The sequence below is a fragment of the Microcaecilia unicolor genome, unplaced genomic scaffold, assembly GCF_901765095.1.
Source record: "Microcaecilia unicolor unplaced genomic scaffold, aMicUni1.1, whole genome shotgun sequence".
Taxonomy (NCBI): Eukaryota; Metazoa; Chordata; class Amphibia; order Gymnophiona; family Siphonopidae; genus Microcaecilia; species Microcaecilia unicolor.
In genome coordinates, this window is record NW_021963084.1 from 189,823 (window position 1) to 212,768 (window position 22,946).

General features: G+C 47.3%; 1 protein-coding gene across 1 annotated transcript in view; it reads left to right on the forward strand.

Moving 5' to 3' along the window:
* LOC115458905 (trifunctional purine biosynthetic protein adenosine-3-like) overlaps nucleotides 1–19,035 on the forward strand; it is an 81,727-nt gene extending 62,692 nt beyond the window's left edge. The window contains exons 18-21 of the mRNA XM_030188751.1: nucleotides 3,009–3,139; nucleotides 11,222–11,363; nucleotides 14,595–14,710; nucleotides 18,830–19,035. Of these exons, the coding sequence (XP_030044611.1) occupies nucleotides 3,009–3,139; nucleotides 11,222–11,363; nucleotides 14,595–14,710; nucleotides 18,830–19,021 (581 nt within the window). The 3' untranslated portion in view covers nucleotides 19,022–19,035. The remainder of the gene's footprint in view (nucleotides 1–3,008; nucleotides 3,140–11,221; nucleotides 11,364–14,594; nucleotides 14,711–18,829) is intronic.
* Nucleotides 19,036–22,946: the final 3,911 nt, after the last annotated feature.

Here is a 22,946-nt window from a genome sequence, read left to right on the forward strand (position 1 = left end):
TAGCATTGAGCATTAGGGAGTTCCATCCTCCCGCTGTTGTGGTGGCATTTTTCTGGCGCTATTTAATGGGACAGAGTCAATATGGATTCAGCCAAGGAAAATCTTGTCTAACCAATTTCCTACATTTTTTTTTGAAGGCGTGAATAAACATGCTACTTTCTCCAATACTTCTAACTATAACCTAAAAACAGACCCCCATGGGGCTCCTTGGTGCACAGGGCTGCTGAGAGAAGGGGCAGGGGGACAAAATTCCCCGGGCCCAGCATCAGCAAGCTTCTTCCTGCCTGCTTCCGGGTCTGTCCTCTCCTGCGGTGCTGCCCAGGACCTGGATGATTGCATTAATGCGATATTACGTTAATATAATCATCTGGGTCCCAACTCCCAGCACAGACAGGAACAGGAGAGGACAGAGCGAGGGAGCAGACAGAAAGGTGCTGGGGCAGCGACCCGAGTGGGGGGGGGGGGCAGGGGGCGACGCAGCGCTCATGCGGCGGTCTAGTCCTGCCCTGGGCCCGGCTGTGTCTCTCGGTGGCTCTGTAGGTGCATACATATTTAAGAATGATAGCTCAAATTGATCAGTCCTTCCTGCAGTGCTTTTTTTGTGTGGGAATGCGCTGGTAAGGCGTACCGGCACCTTTTTTCTAAAGTCAGGCTCACCTGCCTGCCCTCAGCTCCCAGACTTTTCATTCGTGCCGCCCTGCGTTGGAATCTTTTATTTTACCTGAAGTCGCAGTGGCGAACCGGCAGTGAAAGCAACAGGCAGTATCACCTCCAGCCTTCCCTTCTCTCTCAGCATCCCACCTTCCTCTGATGTAATTTCCTTTCCGCTAGGGCGGTACGCTGAGGGAAGGGAAGTGAGGAGGCAAGCCTACCTGCTGCCCTCTCTGCTGCTGCCGATTTCGACTTGAAGTAAAATAAAAGATTTCAAAGCAGGGCGGCAGGAACAGAAAGTCAGAAAGCTGAGGGCGGGCAGTTGGGGCTGGGTTGGAACTGGAACTCGGGGACAAGTGGAGGCTGGGGTTGGAACTGGACATGGATGGGAGGGGTGGATAGGGGGCAAAGGAGAATCACTGGACATGGAAGTGAGGGCAGAGGAGAATCGCTGGACTTGGATGGGAGGGCAGAGGAGAATCACTGGACATGGAGGGGAGGGCAGGGGAGAGGAGAGTGGCTGGACATGGATGGATGGAGGGGAGGGCAGGAGAAATGCTGGACATGGATGGAGGAGAGGGAAGGCAGGAAGGAGATGCACGTGGATGGAGGGGAGGGGAGAGAGGAGAAATGCTGGACATGGATGGAGTGGATGGCAGGGAAGAGAGGAGAAATGTTGGAGGGAAGGAAAGAGAGGAAGGAGATGCACACAGATGGAGGGGAAAGGAGAGAGGAGAAATGCTGGACATGGATGGAGGAGAGGGAAGGCAGAGGAAGTAGATGCACATGGATGGAGTGGAGGGGGGAGAGGAGAAATGCTGGACATGAATGGAGGTGAGGGAAGACAGAGGAAGGAGATGCACATGGATGGAGGGGAAGAGGGAGAGGAGAAATGCTGGACATGGATGGAGGGGAGGGAAGACAGAGGAGGAGATGCACATGGATTTAGGAGAGACTAGAAATTCTAGACACGGATGGAGGCAGTGGCGTACCAAGGGGGGGGCGGTGGGGGCGGTCTGCCCTGGGTGCACGCCACTGGGGGTGCCACGACGTGCGCCTGTCGGCTGCGAATTTGAATCGCTACACTAAATTCTCTCATTCGCTGCAGCTCTCTCCCTCTGCCCCAGAACAGGTTACTTCCTGTTCCGGGGCAGAGGGAGGGAGCTGCAGCGAACAAGAGAATTTAGCGTAGTGATACGAACTCGCAGCCGACAGGCGTGCGCCGCGGCACCCCCCCCCCCTAGCAGCGTGCACCCGGGGGGGTGTCATTTCGCCGGGGCGGGGGCATCGGCAATCCGCCCCGGGTGTCGTCGAGGCTAGGAACGCCACTGGATGGAGGGGAGGGAAGAGAGAGGAAGTGAGATGAACATGGATGGAGGGGAGGAAAGAAGAGAAATGCTGGACATGGAAGGGGAGAGGAAAAATGCTGGACATGGATGAATGGGAGGGAAGAGAGAGGAAGAAGATGCATATGGATGGAGGGGAGGGAAGAACAGGAAGGAGATGCATACTGACGGAGATGAGGGAAAGGGAAAAGAGGAGAAAAACTGCACATGGATGGAGAAAATAGGCAAAAGCTGGATCCACTCTATATCTCCTCCAGTCAAGTCTGCGGAGGACCCAGCTTTTACTTATGGATGTAGGGCAAGAAATTAAGAAGAAAGGAGGAAAGTAAAGAAGTAAATGGAAAGGAAACCCTGGAAACGGAGTTAAGGGAACAGGTAGAGAGCAGCAGAATCAGAGACTGGGAACAACATGATCAGAAAAACAAAGTCGCCAGACAACAAAGGTAGAAAAATCATTTTATTTTAATTTTAGTGTTTGGAATATGTCCAATTTGAGAATTTACATCTGCTGTCTTATTTTGCACTGGAGCTGTAACAGCTTACAGAAATTATTTAAAAAGAAAAAATATCACAAGTTATTTTTTTTCTCCTATACTGGTATAGTATTTTCAATGATACCTGTTTATATACTCCATGGCTGGTATAAGGGGTGTGGCTACCACAGGGGTGGAGCCATAGATGGTGACCCCGCCCATAATGAGCACCAGTACCTTTTTTCCTACAAAAAAAGCACTGCCTTCCTGTGACCCATATCACCCTATTGTGTCAGTGTCCTTCTTCATTATGGCTACCGCCCTTTTAAAATTCAGTGTTTTGTGTTGTATTCCTGTTTTAAGTGTATTGGTATGATGCCTGCATGGGGTTCTGATGAAGATTAGAACAGCAGATTCCCTGCCATTGACTGAGCATTTTTAAAGCTGCCCCACCACTAGGTAATGCCTGTGGTTAAAGAAGAAAAGCAGGTATCATCCAGTGTTCACACATCTCTCCTTGTTTTTCTTTTTCCTTAAGGTACAAATCTCGAAGCGCTCATCATCTCCACCAAGGAGCCTGGCAGCAGCGCCCATGTATCTTTGGTGATCTCTAATGAGTTTAGTGCACAAGAACTGCAGAAAGCAGCAAGAGCAGGCATACCCAGCAGAGTAAGAAATCTTTGTGCATGCTCCAAGCAAAGCAAGTCCACAAGTATAAAGCAGGAGATTTAAAAAAACTCTACGCCAAAGAGCAGGGATGGACCAATGGATTTCCACAAAAAGAGGGCTTAGAGGTACATAAGTGCATAGAAGTACATAAGTGTTACTGGGACAGATTGAAGGTCCATCAAGCCCAGTATCCTGATTCCAACAGTGGCCAATCCAGGTCACAAGTACCTGGCAAGATCCCAAAACAGTACAATAAATTTTATGCTGCTTTTCCTAGAAATAAGCAGTGGATTTTCCCAAGTCCATCTTAATAATGGCTTATGGGCTTTTCTTTTAGGGAATTATCCAAACCTTTTTAAAACCCAGCAAAGCTAACGGCTTTTACCACATTCTCTGGCAACAACATAGTAACACAGTAGATGACGGCAGAGAAAGACCTGTACGGTCCATCCAGTCTGCCCAACAAGATCAACTCATATGTGCTACTTTATGTGTATATCTGACTTTGATTTGTATCTGCCATTTTCAGGGCACAGACCGTAGAAGTCTGCCCAGCACTGGCCCCGCCTCCCAACCACTAGCCCCGCCTCCCACTGCCAGCTCTGCCAACCAATCTCCGCTAAGCTTCTGAGGATCCCTTCCTTCTGAACAGGATTCCTTTATGTTTATCCCACGCCTTTTTGAATTCCGTTACCGTTTTCATCTCCACCACCACCAAATTCCAGAGTTTAATTGCACAAAATCTACACTACAGCTGCAAGTAATTCTGCAGAGTGTGCTGGAGAGACGGCTAATACTCTATTACCTCGTCCACTACTGCCATTGTTTTGTGAACTGTTACCACTCAGGCAGTGGCGTACCAAGGGGGGGGGCGGGGGGGCGGTCCGCCCTGGGTGCACGCCGCTGGGGGGTGCCGCAGCGCGCGCCGGTCGGCTGCGACTTCGAATCGCTACACTAAATTCTCTCGTTCGCTGCAGCTCCCTCCCTCTGCCCCGGAACAGGTTACTTCCTGTTCCAGGGCAGAGGGAGGGAGCTGCAGCGAACGAGATAATTTAGCATAGCAATTCGAACTTGCAGTCGACAGGCGCGCGCCGCGGCACCCCCCCTAGCAGCATGCACCCGGGGGTGTCATTTCACTGGGGGGGGGGCGCGCTGCACCCAGTGGGGGCGCATCGGCGATCCGCCCCGGGTGTCGTCGACGCTAGGAACGCCACTGCTCTCAGGTTTTGATGTCTGATTACCAACTGCTAGGTTGTAACCATCAGCAGGGCTGCCGAGAGCCAGAGCCAGGCCCGGGACAAGGCCGCCCCCGGGCCCCCCCACCCCCCCACCCCCCACCCCACCCAAGGTCGCCGGGCCCCCCCCTCCACCCGCTACCAGGCCCTGAACTAACCTTAACGCCTTAAACGCCTCCTTCTTTTCCTTTCACCACCTTCGCGGCAAGCAGCAGCAGGGCAGACCTCTCCTTCCTTCCGTGCTCCGCCCTCGCGGATGTTACGTCAGGCGAGGGCGGGACACGGAAGGAAGGAGTGGCCTGCCCTGCTGCTGCTTGCCACGAAGGTGGTGAAAGGAAAGGAAGGAGGCGTTTAAGGTAAGTTAGTTCGGCAGCGACAGCGGGCGGGCCTGACTGCGGTGGCGCCGGGCCCCCTCCGGAGGCCCGGGCCCGGGGACTTTTGTCCCCCTTGTCCCCCCCTCTCGGCGGCCGTGACCATCAGGTTTGGATGTCATGACCCCTGAAGCAGGGATTTGTCTGAAAACACGAATCTGTGTTGGGTCCTTGATCTCCATTATGGTATCTTCTGGTGGACACTACTTGTTGGATTGTATCAAACACTGAATACGTGATTTTTGTTTTCAATAAAGTCTGTTTGCATGCTACCTCTAGACCCTCTTTTTGTGGAAATCCATTGGTCCATCCCTGTTCTGAAGATTTTTTGGTCCAAGCAAAACAAGAACATTTCCTACACATTTGCAGCAGAGCAAAACTCTTCATGCATGCTCTGAACAGAATGATGACGCTGCCTACATATGTTCCTAGCAGAGTAAAAATACTTCACACATGTATTGACTCAATTCTTTTACTCCAAAATGCTTACTATTCAATCATTGTTTAATAATCTTCCATTACTAATTCTTTCAGGCTTACAGTCAAATAAGAAATCAACTTTGGCTATAAGCAGTTTATCGACTTTTTCTATGTCCTCATCACAGCTGCACACAACCCAAAGCTTGGGATATAACTCTTATCCCCTATATTATACAAATGATTCAATCAAGTCTTTAGTACCAACAACGTGGAAAAAAAAGCCATTATAATTCCCAGGCTCAAAGATGCATCAGGTAACACCTCACTAGCTTCATCCAGTAGCTAATCTGCCATTTATATCTAAACTAGCAGAACGTATAGGAGCTCAACAACTTGGCAGTCAGTCAGACAAAACAAATGTTCTTCATCCTAACTAATCTGGATTTCATAAAGGCCACAGTACTGAAACAGCACTTCTAGCTCTACTGATTTATATTCAGTCCCACTGTGATACCATGGCTAGTGGACAGCTGGGAGCCCTCACAGACATAGTCAGGATGCAGTGTAAATCAAAAAGGAAACTTTATCGCTGAGCAAACAACCAAATAGCAATCTGTTTCTGTCACAGACTCAAGGCTTAGCATAGCAACAGTCACATCGAGGGATGGGAGGGGGGGCCGATCCGCCCCGACTGCACGTTGCTGGGGTGTGCCGGCTCCACGCTGGTTCACTGCTCTCTCTGTCCCGGAACAGGAAGTAACCTGTTCCGGGGCAGAGAGGGCAGTGCACCAGCGCGGAGCCGACACCCCCCAGCGGCGTGCACCCGGGGCGGACCGCCCCCCCCCTTCCTATGCCACTGCAAGTCACTCATGCTTAAATTTGGGTCTTGTCTAGTTATAACACTCAGGTCTGAGTCTTCACAAATAAAGAAATACACTATTTGCCATGGCAGTCTTCTGTTCCTTCTCTTGTAAGCTCTGGGGGGTTAAGACAAAGGAGGTTAGATTGAGAACAGGAGACGGTACGACTCAAGGCTATCTAGTCCATTATTTTATTTATTTATTTTATTGCATTTGTATCCCACATTTTCCCACCTATTTGCGGGCTCAGTGTGGCCTACAATACATTGTAATGATGGAAGTACAATTTGTTACAACACAATTATGGTTACATTGTGAGGAGTTAAGTTAAAACAAAGTCCAAGTATCGTTAAGGGGAACAGAACAATGGAGAAGAACGACTGAACAATAGAAGAACAACGGATACTGATAGGGCAACAGAACAATAGCAAGAGAACGTTCGGGTATAATATTTTTTACCTGTAAATTGAGGTTTAAATGTGTTAAAGTTACGGGGGATAATAGTACAGAAGAGAATGTATTGGTGCATTGCTAACAGTGTGTGTGGACTTCATGTGTTTTGATCTTTTCGATAGATTTTTTCAAAGAGATGAGTCTTCCATTTGCTCCAGGTCTCTAGCTCTCTCTTCCCTCTCCCAAGGTTCAGCATCTCCCCCCCCCCCCCTTCCTTCCTCCTTCACCTCCAACCCTAACCCCTGTAATCTGGCATCTCTCTCTCCCTACCTCGACTGATCCAGCGTCTCTCCCCTTCTCCATGTGACCCAACATAAAACCCACAGAAAGGAGAGCAGGCTAAGGAGCCAATGCAGAAAGCAATCGCAGGCTTAGCTGCAGGGCTCCATTCAGCTGAATGCTGATTCTATACACCAGACAAAGCAGAGAGGACAGCATGGGTGCTAATTCGTGAAGAAAACACAGCTGTAAGATTATTACAATGTATTCTGATGAGCTACTGTAGGCATTCAATGCTTTGCAGAGTACATCACCCACTTTTGAGGCATGTACAAAATGAGAAATTTAATGTGAGGCTTCAGGGTAACGTAGAAGGTTTTGCAGAGATGATTTCTTGTTAATCTTTCACATTTAAGTGCAGGTTTTGGCTTCTTATGCAAGCCGAAAGAAGCCCGTGCAAGTTTTAAAGGCAGATACAGTGGTGATCCTAGGTCGGCTGCCACCCGGGGCGGATCGTTGTTGTGCACCCCCCCCCCCCCCGGGTGCAGTGGTGCCTGTCCCCCCAGGGTGCAGCATGACACCCCCCTCCCCGGCGCATCAAGTCCCCTCCGGGTGCATTCTTGGCTGCCGGAGGGTGCAGAGAGCAGTCGCGCCTGTCGGCTCCCTCTGCTCCCTGTTCCGGGGCAGAGGGAGCAGGGAACCAGCAGAGCTGACAGGCGCGCAGCTGCTCTCTGCACCCTCCAGCAGTGTGCACCTGGGGCGGAGTGCCCCCACCGCCCCGCCCTTGCTACGCCACTGGGCAGATAGTAACAAACGTGCATGTGTCTGAACAAAACTGGAAGTGAAAGCACACATCACTGCCTGTTCTTCTGTACCTAAATATGAGCCTCCTAAACATTTAAAATGTGTACAGTTTTTGAAAGGTTCAGATTGAGGCAGGGCCACCGAGAGATTGAGCCCAGAGCAAGGCCACTGCTGCTGCTCCCCACCCCCCCCCCCCCCCACCCCCTCTGGACAGGACCTGCATAGCCAGACATCAAAGATGGGGGGAGGGGGGGCAGAGCCCAAGGTAGGGAAGGCACATTTTGCCCCACTGCAACTCCATATACCTTGGCTGGCGGGGCTCCCCAAGCCCCGCCAGCAGAAGCCTTCCTCCAGCGCTGTTCTCCGCCACATTGCCTGCCCTGCAGCTGCTCCTCTCACTTCATCAAAATTGAGCATTTGTTTATTTAGATTTTGCTCACACCGTTTTCAGTAGTAGCTCAAGGTGAGTTACATTCAGGTACATTTCTCTGTCCCAGGAGGGCTCACAATCTAAGTTTGTACCTGGGGCAATGGAGGGTTAGGTGACTTGCCCAAGATCACAAGGAGCAGCAGTGGGATTTGAACCGGCCACCTCTGGATTGCAAGACTGGTGCTCTAACCACTAGGCTACTCCTCCACTAGCAACATTCCATGTAGAAGCCTGCCCTTGCAGATCAGCAATGCGGCCATGCAGGCTTCTGTTTCTGTGCAGGACGTCAGACTCACAGAAACAGAAGCCTGCGCAGCCGCGTTGCTGATCTCCAAGGAAAGGCTTCTACATGGAATGTGCTAGTGGAATAGCAACATTCCATGTAGAATCTCAAATATTTATTTATTTAGATTTTGCTCACACCTTTTTCAATAGTAGCTCAAGGTGAGTTACATTCAGGTATACTGGATATTTCTCTGTCCCAGGAGGGCTCACAATCTAAGTTTGTACCTGGGGCAATGGAGGGTTAGGTGACTTGCCCAAGATCACAAGGAGCAGCAGTGGGGTTTGAACCAGCCACCTCTGGATTACAAGACCGGTGCTCTAACCACTAGGCCACTCCTCAACATTCCATGTAGAATCACCAATAATAGCAACATTCCATGTAGAATCTCAAATAGTAGCAACGTTTAGTGTTCCACTGCACTAACCACTAGGCTACTCCTCCACTAGCAACGTATGTGCAGGACGTCAGACTCACAGAAACAGAAGCCTGCGCGGCTGCATTGCTGATCTGCAAGGGCAGGCTTCTACATGGAATGTTGCTAGTGGAATAGCAACATTAACATTCCATGTAGAATCTCAAATATTTATTTCTTTATTTAGATTTTGCTCACACCGTTTTCAGTAGTAGCTCAAGGCAGTGGTGTAGGAGGGAGGGTGGTCCGCCCCGGGTGCACGCCACTGGTTTCCCTGCTCTCTCTGCCCTGGAACAGGTTACTTCCTGTTCCGGGGCAGAGAGAGCAGAGGAACCAGCGGAGCTGACGCAGCTCCCAGCGACGTGCACTCGGGGAGGACCCATCCCCTTTTCTATGTGAGTGATAAGAGTGCGCTCAGGGGGGGGGGCCCGCCGTGCTACACCCCGGGGGGGGGGGGGGTGCAGCAGCAACCTGCCCCCGCTATGGCACTGGCTCAAGGTGAGTTACATTCAGGTACACTGGCTATGTCTCTGTCCCAGGAGGGCTCACAATCTAAGTTTGTACCTGTGGCAATAGAGGGTTAAGTGACTTGCCCAAAATCACAAGGAGCAGCAGTGGGATTTGAACCAGCCACCTCTGGATTACAAGACCGGCGCTCTAACCACTAGGCCACTCCTCCACTCCAACGTGAGTGGAAGCAGCTGCAAGGCAGGCAATGTGGTGAACAGCACTTGAGGAAGACTTCTGCTGGCAGGGCTTAGGGACCCCCTGCCTGCCAAACCAGGGGCTCTGACACCGAACCCATTTTAGAATCCTTTGTGGCTGTCCCTGCTCCTCCCCGCCCCTGGGGGGTCCGGCGTAGAGGTCTGCTGTCTGGACCCAGGTGATTGTGTTAACTGAAGCTAGAGTGCAGATGTCCACATGAGTGCTTGGAGTCATCCTTGACTCCTCCTTATCATTCACATCCCATATCAACGCTCTATACATATAACGCTGTATACATCATATCAATCCAACAAGAATGTATTTATCCATTTCCTTACTTATAAAATTGTAACTGTTGTTCTAGTAAACCGCACTGAACCCTCAACAGGGGATATTAGTGGTATATAACACCTAAATTGAATTAAATTGAGTTAATGCAATCACTCAGGTCCCATCAGGAGCAGGAGACAGATCCCGGCACTGGGCCCCCCCTCGGAGGCCTGGCCCGGGGGTATCCTGCGCCCCTGTCCTCCTCTTGGCAGCCCTGGATTGAGGGGCAGAACAGGCACCGATGTATATTGACACTTTCAGTTTTGGTTCAGACATGCACACAAGCAGCTGGGCTTACTGCAAAACCTTATGCGCACGCATACAGCATACTCCCCCCATTTTTGTCACAAATTTGCCGTGCAGCAAATTTGCATATGATTAACTTGCTGCATGCCGTGCTATTATGCTCGCGGTAGAAGCCATGCGTTCAGACATCCATGTGTGACTGTACTGCGAACCTTCCTGCATCTCCCTCTAGGTAAGTGAAAGAGTAGCCTAATAGAGCAGTGGTCTGAGAACTTGAGTTTGATACCCACTTGGCGTCACTTGATTATGAGACCATTAGGGACAGAGAAAGTACCTGTATAAAATACAAAGAGAACCCTTAGCCTTACAAAATTACCTCACCAACCACCCAGTTATACAAGCCCACCTTCTATACTAACCTACCTAACACCTTCCTTCTAGCTTCCTACTTAATCTTTGGACATTGCCATTGTATCTGATATCCTGGAATGACTATGTCTTACCAAATCTCTGTAAGCCACATTGAGCCTGCAAATAGGTGGGAAAATGTGGGCTACAAATGCAATAAATAAATAAAATATAAATGTACACAGTTTTGTTTGTACCACAAAAAGGCTGTATAGCAAATGCATGACCCTTACCAAGGTCAATTTTACACTTTAGACACAAATTTGAGTTGAAACATTAACCCCAATGAATATGCAGATATGTCTCTTGCATACATATTGTGGGAACAGTGGCATTCCTAGGGTGGCTGACACCCGGGGGCGGATCACTGATGCGCCCCCCCCCCCCCGGCGAAACGACCCCCCCCCGGGTGCATTTTTACCTGCTGGGGGGGGGTGGTGCCGCACGCCTGTCGGCTTTGCTCGTTCCATGCTCCCTCTGCCCCAGAACAGGAAGTAACCTGTTCCGGAGCAGAGGGAGCACGGAACGAGCGGCGCCAACAGGCGCATGGCACCCCCCCAGGGGCGTGCACCCGGGGCGGACCGCACCCACTGCCCCCCCCCCCAGGAACGCCACTGTGTGGGAACCCTGCAAACCCAACTGACTTGCTGCACTTCCAAGACAGAGTTGAGAAGCACTGCTGTATCACACTAATTATATAGATCATCAAACGCCAGTATCAATGGCCAGTGGCAACCACTAGACCACAAGGACTTTAAGCTTTGGCTGTGAAATGAACTATAGTCTGCTCTCTTTGCCCTTTTTTAGGGAGAGGAATAAGTGGCTCAGAGATTTCCCTTTGTTTTTGCTCGTTTAGACTGTCCCTGCTGTATTCAGGTTACCATGATTTCTTTATTATTTTAGGTGATTAATCATAAGCTGTATGGAAGTTGCTCAGAATTTGAGAACACAATTCATACCATCCTTCAGGACTTTTCAATTGACTTCATCTGTCTTGTAAGTTTTAAAAGGATTCTGTCAAGTTCCTTCATCCAAAAATGGAAAGGTAAGAGTCTGTGAATAATGAAACTCCGCCATAGCTTCTGTTACTATGCAATACATAGGCTTTAACCCTGTGCTTTAAACAGCTCAGTGATCTCCCTGAAACTGCTGTAGTATCTGTGGAGTCACAAGGTCAGTCTGTTATTTCTTCCTGCTGTAAAATGCGTGATCATCTTTAGGAAGGGCATTATACACTGGGACACAGGACAGCAACTAAGGAGCAACTCTAGCCAGGACCTAGCACTCTGAAAAAACTGTGCTTTGGTAGGGGGGGGCACATTGAGGTACTGGCACTTCTTGTCCCCTCCCTCCATCTTACCCGAGAGGTCTGTGGTCCTTTGCTAGGCTCTGCATCAAGCATTATGCAGACATATTTTATCTATTTATTGGGATTTATTAACTGCCTTTATTGACAAGATTCATCAAAGGCAGTGTACAGCAGGTACAATTTAACATTAAAACTTACAATATTGTTGACACCATAACCAAACATAAGCATAAACACAATCGGAGGCAAACTTGGAAATAACAAATTGAAACCTAGTTATATACATTGAACAGCACTGTAGAACAATCATAACAGAAATATGTTAGTTCAATACAAAGGATACCATAATAGACAGCATGGAAGAACATTTAAATAACAGGTATAATACAACTGGCAGCATGTTAAGAAAGTACATATACTTTCAATCAGTCAAAAACTCACTGACTTAAACCAATTTTTTTATTGTGTGGGTTCACTGTATTTACTTCTTATCTTTGTCATACGTGTAACAGCAAAATATCTCTGGTCCATTTTCAGCACATGTAGTGGACCTCTCAGAGTAATGAGGCTGAAGAAGACCTCAGAGGTCGATCTCGCTCATGGTTCATAGACTGTTAAAGAGTTCCCTGAGAGCAAGCTTAAAAATGGTAGTCAATAAAAATCAGGCACAGTAAATTCAAAGGCAAAAAGGTAATTGGAGACCAAACCCTTTTTAATGGGCTGTCCAGTATATACAAAAGAAAGGATAAGAAAACAATGAGGCAAATAAATAGTCCATAAAAACAATGTGAAATGCTTAGAAAATACATTTTAAAAAGTTTCAATTGTCCCTTAACTTGGTCTCCTTTGGATAGAAGACTTCACTTTAGACTCAAGCATCTTTCACACTTCTTTGCAGACTAGATAGTTGTAACATCCTTATTTCATTTTAACATAGTAACATAGTAGATGACGGCAGAAAAAGACCTGCACAGTCCATCAAGATAACTCATATGTGCTACTTTTTGTGTATACCTTACCTTGATTTGTAGCTATCTTTTTCAGGGCACAGACCGTATAAGTCTGCCCAGCACTAGTGTAACCAGCAACCCCTGAAATATTGTTGGAATGTAGTCATGAATGGCTGACCTTTATCACCTCACCTAAGCCAGCCTAGAGAAGCTGATTCACTCCTAGTTTTGTTCTGTTGCATGCACAGAAACGACAGCCTACAACACCCCTACAGCTCCAAACACATAATAGACCAAAGAACAGGACTAAATTAGAGAAAGGAATTTTTGATTTAGCCCACACCTTTTCAGATCTAGCTCAACTCAAATTACATTCAGGTACATTAGGTATTTTCCTGTCCCCATAGAGCTTAAATCCAAGGGACTGATGCAGTAAACTGCAACATGCTTTAACTCAGTGGTTTACTGAAGATTGTCTCATGCTAGTCTTACTCCCCAATGCAGAAAACCTTCTAGCAAAAGAGAATAACATAGTAACATAGTAGATGACGGCAGAAAAAGACCTGCACGGTCCATCCAGTCTGCCCAACAAGATAACTCATATGTGCTACTTTTTGTGTATACCCTACTTTGATTTGTACCTGTGCTCTTCAGGGCACAGACCGTATAAGTCTGCCCAGCACTATCCCCGCCTCCCAACCACCAGCCCCACCTCCCAACCACCGGCTCTGGCACAGACTGTATAAGTCTGCCCAGCACTATCCCCGCCTCCCAACCACCAGCCCTGCCTCCCACCACCAGCTCTGGCACAGACCATATAAGTCTGCCCAGCACTATCCCCGCCTCCCAACCACCAGCCAGGTGCCTTTATTTGCCTCAGTGTTGTTCGGTAGTTATCAGGCAGTGGTTAAACCCAGAATTCTTTTCCTCTTTCTCTCAGCGGTAAACTGTGCTCCACTCACTTATTTCTCCTCTTCATTTATGTTCCTGAGTGCTTATTCTCCCTTTAGGACAGGAAGGTTGATATAACAGGCCCTTTCCCCACTATATCCTGGAGCAGCAGTTTCACTTCGTTTCTCTCTCCTTCTAGAGCATCAGGATCAGGTCTCCCTGATGACCAATCCCTCCTCCTTTAGGGCCCTCTGTACAGGGGCGTAGCCAGGCAACAGATTTGGGTGGGCCTAGGCAAGAATTGGGTGGCACCAAGTATTCTCCACCCCCCCCCCCCCAAAAAAAAAACAAATTATCTCAGCTTGTGGGAAAATGCTTCTTTCTACCTTGGAAGCAGGCATGCACTGAAAACTGATCATGCGCAGGTGCCGGTGTCGTGGAGAGTAGCGTTTTTCAGCTGGCGAATCTTGGGATTCCCACCAGTTACCACTAAACATGTGCTATTGTTGGGTGGGCCTGAGCCATAAATGGGTGGGCCCTGGCCCTCCCAAGCCCACCTGTGGCTACGCCAGTGCCTCTGTGGCAGGGAACAGCTGTAGATCAAACTGGCAACCCCTGATTTGTTCACTTGTTTGGGGAACAGGGCTCCGTCCTCTCAGTTTGTACCAAGGGACAGCTGGGACCAGATTAGCAACCCCTATGCTGGTTTCTTCTCTCCAGCCCCTATAGAGCAGGGAACCAAGGCTCCTATGGGCCACCAGAGTAAGGTAACCCAGTTAACTGTAGTTTATATGCTCCTCAAGGAAAGAAGGGACAAGACTCCTCAACTCATAGTTTTATATTTCCCTCCAAAAACTTAAGCTACCCCCATTCAGATTTGATTGGAACATTTATGGAGCAGGGGCCCAGAACATTCTCTCTGCAACTGCAAAGGAAAGCACATTTTGGGAGCCTGCTACTCATAAAAATGGACCAGGAAAAACCTTTACATTTCCTCTCATTCCTGAGTTTCAAAGAACTTTCTTCCAGAAACGGTGGGCATGCCCACCAAAAATCTTTTCCTGTTCTGTGCATTCCTCATGGTATTTTAGATATGCAACTGACATTTTGGTATTCCTCTTCCTAGGTAAAATATTGAATGTTCATCCATCCCTCCTTCCATCATTCAGAGGAAAGAACACACACCAGCAGGTCCTGCAGGCTGGCGTTCGCCTCACTGGCTGTACTGTACATTTTCTGCTGGTGAGTAGCCTTTTTTTGCACTAAAGAAAGAGGAGTAAGTCATTCTGCTTCTCCCTTCAAATCAAGACCTACAAAATGAATGTGCAGTTTTGTTTGTGTGGCATATTCAACAGAACACACTTCAAAAGTGCCAAACCTCTTTGAGAAAAATTATACTGGTTCCCAATCAAAGAACAGATCACCTTCAAAATCTGCACCTTAGTCCACAAAATCATATACAGCATAGTCCCAGGATACATGATAGACCTTATAGACATGCCAATAAAAAACATAGTCAAATCGTCAAGATTCTACCTAACCCTACACTACCCAAATTGTAAAGGACTGAAATACAAAACAACTTACGCATCCGGCTTCTCCTACATAAGCGCAAAACTATGGAATGGCCTCCCAAAAGCTCTGAAAACAATACATGACCATCTGCACTTCAGGAAATCACTAAAAACCAACCTCTTCAAAACGGCCTACCACAATGACCCCACGTAAACCTCTTCACCCAAGCAACACAACATGACTATAATCAGAATGGACAACATGCAATCTTCATCCCTTGCGACCCTCCACTTATAACTCATACGATCAATATACAACCTTGTATCTGCTATTAACCGACTGGGCAAACGCCTGCCGGTACTATGTAAGCCACATTGAGCCTGCAAATAGGTGGGAAAATGTGGGGTACAAATGCAATAAATAAATAAATAAATATGTTAATTAGCATTTCTGAAGTTGATCCATATATGACTTGGAAGAATAGGAAGGTCGTTTTGAAGAGGATTCTTTTCTGAATAGGAAGCCAGTGTAGTAGTTTCAAGTAGGATGCGACTGTTGAATTTTCACAATCTGACGATCAGGCGGGCTGAAGTGTTCTGTATAAGCTGGAGCTTGGACATCAATTTTGTTGACTATGCCTAGATATATAGCATTACAATAGTCTGTGTGAGAGAAATTTGAACAAGTAAGGCAAAGGAGGATTATTTGAAATAGGCTCTGATAGTCTTGTAAAATATTTTTTGCCAAAGATGATTGATTTGTGGTTCGAAGGATAGTGAGGAATCCAGGATCACTCTTGGTGTCTCTCATTTTTTCTCTACCAGTAGAGATAAACTAATGGATATGGCTAATGTGTTTGGAACGAGGTCAGTTTGAGTGTGAAACCATAGCAGTTTGGTTTTGTTTGTGTTATTTGTCTATTTTCGATGGCCCAGTTTTGAATGCTGGATATCCTAGAGGAGACAGGAATGGTCATCTAGATATTTTGAGAATTGTTTGCCGACATAAGATTCTATTAGTTTGGTGACGATTGGTATTCTTGCCACGGGGCAGTAACTGGCAGCCATTGTTGGGTCTAAGCCAGTTGCCTTTGGGGTAGGGGTCAGAGCTATTTGGCCCATCACTACAGGTAAGATGTCCTTGTCCAACAGCTTATTAGCCATTTCAGTTAACCAGAAGGTCAGGGAAGGAGGGATTGAGGAGATTGTAAGCTCTTTGAGCAGGGACTGTCTTTCTTCTATGTTTGTGCAGCGCTGCGTACGCCTTGTAGCGCTATAGAAATGCTAAATAGTAGTAGTAGTAGAATAGGTGAGGGGTCCCCAATGTGCAATGGGAGTGTGCAAGGAATGGACTTGTAAGACTGAAAGAAGCTGAAAAGAGTGTTGGAGGATAAAGCAAATGTGCTAAACAAATACTTCTGTTTGGTGTTCACAGAAGAAAATCCTGGAGAATAACTGTGGTCAGCTGCCGAGGATATATCTGGGAATGGAGTGGATATTGCACCCTTTACAGAAGAAAGCGTTTATAAACAACTTAAAAATCTGAAAGTGGACAAAGCTATGGGGCCAGATGGGATACATCCCAGGATACTGAGGGAGCTCAGAGAAATCCTGGTGGGACCTCTTAAGGATTTATTTATAGATCTTTAGAGAAGGGAGAGGTTTCATGGGATTGGAGACAAGCAGATGTGGTCCCTCTTCACAAAAGCAGGGACAGGGAAGAAGTGGGAAACTACAGGCCGGTAAGCCTCATGTCAGTGGTAGGAAAAATAATGGAGTTACTGCTGAAGGAAAAGACAGTTTACTTTCTAGAATCCAACAGGTCATAGGATCTGAGGCAACGTGGCTTTACCAAAGGAAAATCCTGCCAAATGAATCTGATTGATTTCTTTGGGTGACCAAAGAACTGAATAAAAAAAACATGCACTAGATGTAAATAAAATCTTTATGGATTTCAGCAAAACCTTTCATACAGTTTCTCACAGAAGACTCTGGAATAAGCTAAAGTTGGTTGACAGGTGACAGCGGGTGCTGGGTGAATGGAATCTGCTCAGAGGAAAGGAAGGTGAGTAGTTGAGTGCCTCAGGGGTCGTTACTGGGGCTGATTCTGTTATTTGTGAGAGACATTGCTGAAGGGTTAGAAGGAAAGGTTTGCCTTTTTTCAGATGACATGAAGATAGCCAATAGAGTGGGTACCCTGGGAGGGAGTAGAAACCATGAGAAGAGATCTACAAAATCTAGAATTGTCAAAGGTCTGGCAGTTAAAATTTAATGCAAAGAAGAAGTGCAGAAATCCAAAGGAGATGAACAAGATAGGAGATTGATCAGCAGAGCTCAGGAGAGGGACCTTGAGGTTCGTGTGAGGATCTCAAGGTGATGAAACAATGCAACAAGGCAGTGGCCACTGCCAGATGGATGCTAGGCTGCATAAAGAGGGATATAGCCAGCAGAAGAAAGGAGGTGTTGATGCCCCTGTACAAGTTGTTGGTGAGGCCCCCACATGAAGTATTGTGTTCAGTTTTGGAGGCTGCATTTTGCCGAGGACGTAAAAAGACTTGAAGCAGTTCAGAGAAAAGTGACGGAAATGGTATGGGGTTTGTGCCACAAGACGTATGAGGAAAGACTTGATGAACTGAAGACAAACACCTTGGAGGAGAGACGGGGTGATATGATACAGACATTAAAATATTTGAAAGGTATTAATGTACAAACTTTTCAAAAGGATGGAAAGGTGGTAGAAATAGGACATGAATTTAGATTGCAGAGGGACTGACTCAGGAATCAGGAAGTGCTTTTTCACAGAGAGGGTTGTAGATGCCTGGAATGCCCTCCCACAGGATGTGGTGGAGATGATGGAAATGAAAACACAATTCAAAAATGTGTGGGATAAACACAAAGAAATTCTATATGGAAGACATGTAACCAAACAAGCTTAGAGGCGATTAGAGGGAAACACCAGTAATTGAGAAGCGTAGCAATGATTAGATGGCACCAGTAATTGAGAAGCAAAGCCAGTGCTGGGCAATCTTCTACGGTCTGTGCCCTGAATGTGGCTGGACAGACTCAACTTCAGTAGTTGGCGAACAAGGCAAACTTCTATGGTCTGTGCGCTGATCATGGCTGAAGAAATTTGGATAGGCTGGAGTGGGTTTCGATGACAACTTCAGTAGTTGGAGAATACCGGGCAAACGTCTATGGTCTGTGCCCTAAAAATGGCAAGGACAAATCAAGATGAAATATGCATATGTAGTATTACATCACACCTTTTGCTATGAGTTTATCTTGTCGGGCAAACTGGATGGACTGTACAGATTATCTGCAGTCATCTACTATGTCATCTACTCAAAAAAGATGTCAGGAAGTATTTTTTCACGGAGAGTGTGGTGGATGCTTGGAATGCCCTCCCGCGGGAGGTGGTGGAGATGAAAACGGTAACGGAATTCAAACATGCGTGGGATATGCATAAAGGAATCCTGTGCAGTAGGAATGGATCCTCAGAAGCTTAGCCAAAATTGGGTGGCGGAGCAGGTGGGGGAAGAGAGGTTGGTGGTTGGGAGGCGAGGATAGTGGAGGGCAGACTTATACGGTCTGTGCTAGAGCCAGTGATGGGAGGCGGGACTGGTGGTTGGGAGGCGGGAAATACTGCTGGGCAGACTTGTACGGTCTGTGCCCTGAAAAAGGCAGGTACAAATCAAGGTAAGGTATACACATATGAGTTTATCTTGTTGGGCAGACTGGATGGACCATGCAGGTCTTTTTCTGCCGTCATCTACTATGTTACTATGCCACCTTTCTTACCCTGAAATTTAACAAAATCTAACTGGCTTTTTAAAACTTCTTCATACAGGATGAAGACAGTAGTGCAGCCATACTTGTCCAAGAAGCAGTCTCGGTGGAAGCAAGTGACACAGTGGAGACACTGGCAGACAGAGTAAAGGAAGCAGAACAGAGAGCTCTCCCCAGGGCTCTGCACCTAGTGGCCAGCAGAACCGTGTATCTGGGAAAGAACAACAAAATCATCTGGAAAGACCGCAGCTGATATTGCAGCTACATCATCACAGAACAAAGCCTGGATATAATCTAGCATGTTGTCATGTATTTTTGAAGGTAATGAGAATAAGTTAATACTGTGAAAATGGTATTGTAGGTTCAGTTTTGAACCTGCTTTGTCTGACTCTCTCTAAAGACTTGAAATTAGGGCTGCATTTCAATTAAAGTTTTAATCATGATTAATCGTGCCATTAAAGGTATGTTATTTTTTCCCCCCACTGCAGCTCCTTGTGACTCTGGGCCATGGAGTGTTAGATGCCTTACCCAGAGTCACAAGGAGCTGCAGTGGAGGGGGGTGGGGGGAATAAACATAGCTTTAACCGCAGGATTAATCGTGATTACAAATTTTAATCGAAGTGCAGCCCTAACAGATAAATCTGTAAAACTAGTAAAAAAAGCCCCGTTTCTGATGCAAATGAAACGGGGGCTAGCAAGGTTTTCTTCTGTGTGCATGTGGGAGTGTTTGTGTTCCTGCCCTCTCCCCTCTGAGTCCTTCATTGTTACAGAGAGAGCGATTTGATTTCCTGCTTTGCTGTTTTCCTTCACTGTTTGTGTTAGAGAGAGAGCGAGGGCGGGGCAGACAATCATGGGGAAACCGGATATCTCTCCCCCTTCACACTTCCGGCTGGAGGCTTCATAGAACGTTGGTGTTGCCTTTTATATATAGAGATATGCACTTTGTGAAATCTGTGCTTACATTTTCTTGGAATCTCTCTCATTCCTCAGTAATCTCTCTGTGTATGTCCACGATCCAAATGTTATCAGTGTGAGAGGAGGCTTGATCTTTGGCTCAACATTAGAATTACTCAAAGATGAGAATGTAAATAAACCCAGCTATGGTAATTACATAAATCCAATAAATATCACTGAAATAAAAGTTTTTGTGGATTTTGCATCATATCACTATAACCATGTTTTTGTTGGAAATAAAATGCTCCCATAACAGTTCATATAAACTGAGGGGGGGGGGGGGAGACGTGTTTTGGTGACCCCTACAAGGTTTGTTTGGGGTTTTTCTTTAAGATCTACGGTGAATATGCATAAAATAAATTTGAATGTATCATCTCATACACATTCATTGCAGCCTTACCAGAACAGGTGTGTCTATTTTACACACTGACTGGCCAGAAATATCCTTCCTTTTATCCAAGGTAAGTATTTCTAGCTATCCTAGTCTTGGCCTAAGAAATAAGGCCTATTTTCCTAAGTTAAGGAGTGGACTAGTGGTTAGAGCAATGGGCTGATTATCAGGATTTAAATCTTACTTCTGCCATTAATGTTCCTTGTGATCTAGAGCAAGTCACTTTTGTATGCTCTGTGGCAAAGGTAACTCATAACTGAAAAATGCAAATGGTCTTCAGTTGAAACAGGAAACATGGTCTATAAACAGCAATTATTACAGTAATCATATTACATTAACTAAACTTTTCACCTCAATGTTCCTTACCAGGACATGGTAGAGTTATACAGTAATAAAACCCTCAGGGATCACAGGTCATACCCCTGCTCTATTTGGTGCAGCTCGACACTCTATACCACTCTTTGATTCTAGACCTTTAGATTTCTCATATCCTATGTTCTGCATGGGACAAAACACAATCACCCAGACCCACTGTTTCATTAACACATTTGGCTCTGTGGTTCAAATGGCATGGTTAATAACTCACGCTGAAAGTACTGACTATAAGCAGCTTTCATGTCTCTTAAATACAGATAAATATATATATATATGTATATATTATACACACACTAGTAAAAGATGCCCGTTTCAGGCTGAAATGAAACGGGCGCTAGCAAGGGGATTGCAGAGGAACTGCTCCCCCTTTCCAACCCCAAGCAGGTCGTGAAGGTGCTCCTCCTCTGGCGTGAGGTCGCGTTTTGTGGCGGTTGGGAACGGTCGTGTTGCCGCGGCCCGCCCCCCCCCCCCAAGCCACCCACCGTCGCGTACCTTTGCTGGCAGGGGACCCGAAACCCCGCCAGCACAAGTCCTGTCTTCTGACTCCGGCATGATCTTCGGCATTGGTAGCCTGTGCAGGCCTCTGCAGGCCGGGCTTCTGTGCGTCTGACGTCCTGCACGTGCAGGACGTCAGATGCACAGAAGCCCGGCCTGCACAGGCTAGGAATGCCGAAGATCCTGCTGGAGTCAGCAGACAACAGAGGACTTCTGCTGGCAGGATTTTGGGCCCCCCCGCCAGCAACTTACGCGACGGTAGGTGGGTTGGCGCCGGAGGGGGCGGTGACGGCAGTCTTTAATCACACCCGTCATCTGGCAGCGCATCCTTCCCTCTTTTTCAAAGCAGAATCCCCCCCCCCCAACTGAACTATACAGGACACATACTCACTCAGTCACTGACATCTGGCAGTGCTTGCTGCCGTTGCTTTCGTGTCGTTCGTCGCCTCGTTTGTGTAAATTGGAACTCCCCCCTTTCCTTGTCGTTCATCGAAATAGCTCCGCTCGCGACGTCATGACGTTCGACATGAGGGCGTGACAGACAGACATGGTGAGTGGAGAGGCTTCACCACCATGAACTAACGAACCCTTGGCAGAAGTGGCTGGAGCTTGGAGCTTGGAGCTTGGGGCCTGAATAGAACGTTCAGGTAGCGAATTATGTCCGGAAGGGGCGTGTCTGGGGGTGTGGCTGAGGGCAGGTGTATGAGTGAGAGTGAGTGGTGGCTGACAGGCTACAACAGTACAGGGCTTGAGTGTTTCCCCTGCCACACTGTGAGCTGAGGTGAGAATTATTAATATAGATATAGTACTTCCTTGTAACCAAAGCACTGGCTAAGCACATTCACATAACAGCTGGATCCTGCAGTGATGTTACCACTAGAGAATGACACGGAGACAGGGACAGAGCCCATGAGGACAGGGACAAACTTCATCCCCGTGTCGCTTTCTACTTTGAAGCCTGCTAATGAACTGGACTGTTATTTATGTTTGATTGGTGCAGGTGACAATCATGCTGGCCACAGCTAGCAAAATTTGCATGGGAGATCCTGTACATCCTGCTACTAGCACATCTTCTAAGAGGACATCTTCTTTTGCAGGAGGGACTGTGAAAGACAAGAGAGCTAGACTCCTCGCCCTGCTGGCCGTGGGGGCGGTGTTGGACTACTTCTCTCTCCCTCCTCCAGATTTCAACCCCTTCTTCCACCTCAATCTCACTGTTTTTCCTCCTTTGAAGTCCACTCTATCCGCCTTTTCTCTCCTCTGCCTCTTCGAATAGCGCTCATTTATCGTCCCCCTGGTAAGTCCCTTTCATCCTTTCTCAGTGACTTTGACGCCTGGCTTGCCTTCTTCCATGATCCTTCCTCCCCCCTCTCTCATCCTTGGTGACTTTAATATTCCTGCTAATGATCCTTCCAACTCTTATATTTCCAAGTTACTCGCTTTAACGTCGTCCTTTAATCTCCAACTATGCTCCACCTCCCCCACTCATCAAAATGGTCACTGTCTTGATCTCATCTTCTCCTCCAACTGTTCACCTTCTAGTTTCCTTGCCTCTGATCATCCCTCCTCTGATCACCATCTTATAACTTTCACACTTAAATCTCCCCCCTCCCAGTCCCGTCCTATCCTGTCTAATTTATCTAGGAATCTTCACGATATTGACCCTTCATCTCTATCCTCCCATGTTTCAAACCTCCTCTCTACTGTGGCACCATCCACGTCTGTCAACGAGGCTGTTTCTTCTTACAACAATACTCTATCCTCTGCCTTAGAAACTCTTGCACCTTTGATGACCCACCCTGTAAGGCGTACAAAACCCTAACCTTGGCTGACTTCTAATATCCGCTACCTACGTTCCTGTACCCGCTCCGCCGAACGCCTCTGGCGGAAATCTCAGGCCCTTGCTGATTTCTTACACTTTAAGTTCATGCTGACCTCCTTCCAATCTGCTCTTTTACATGCC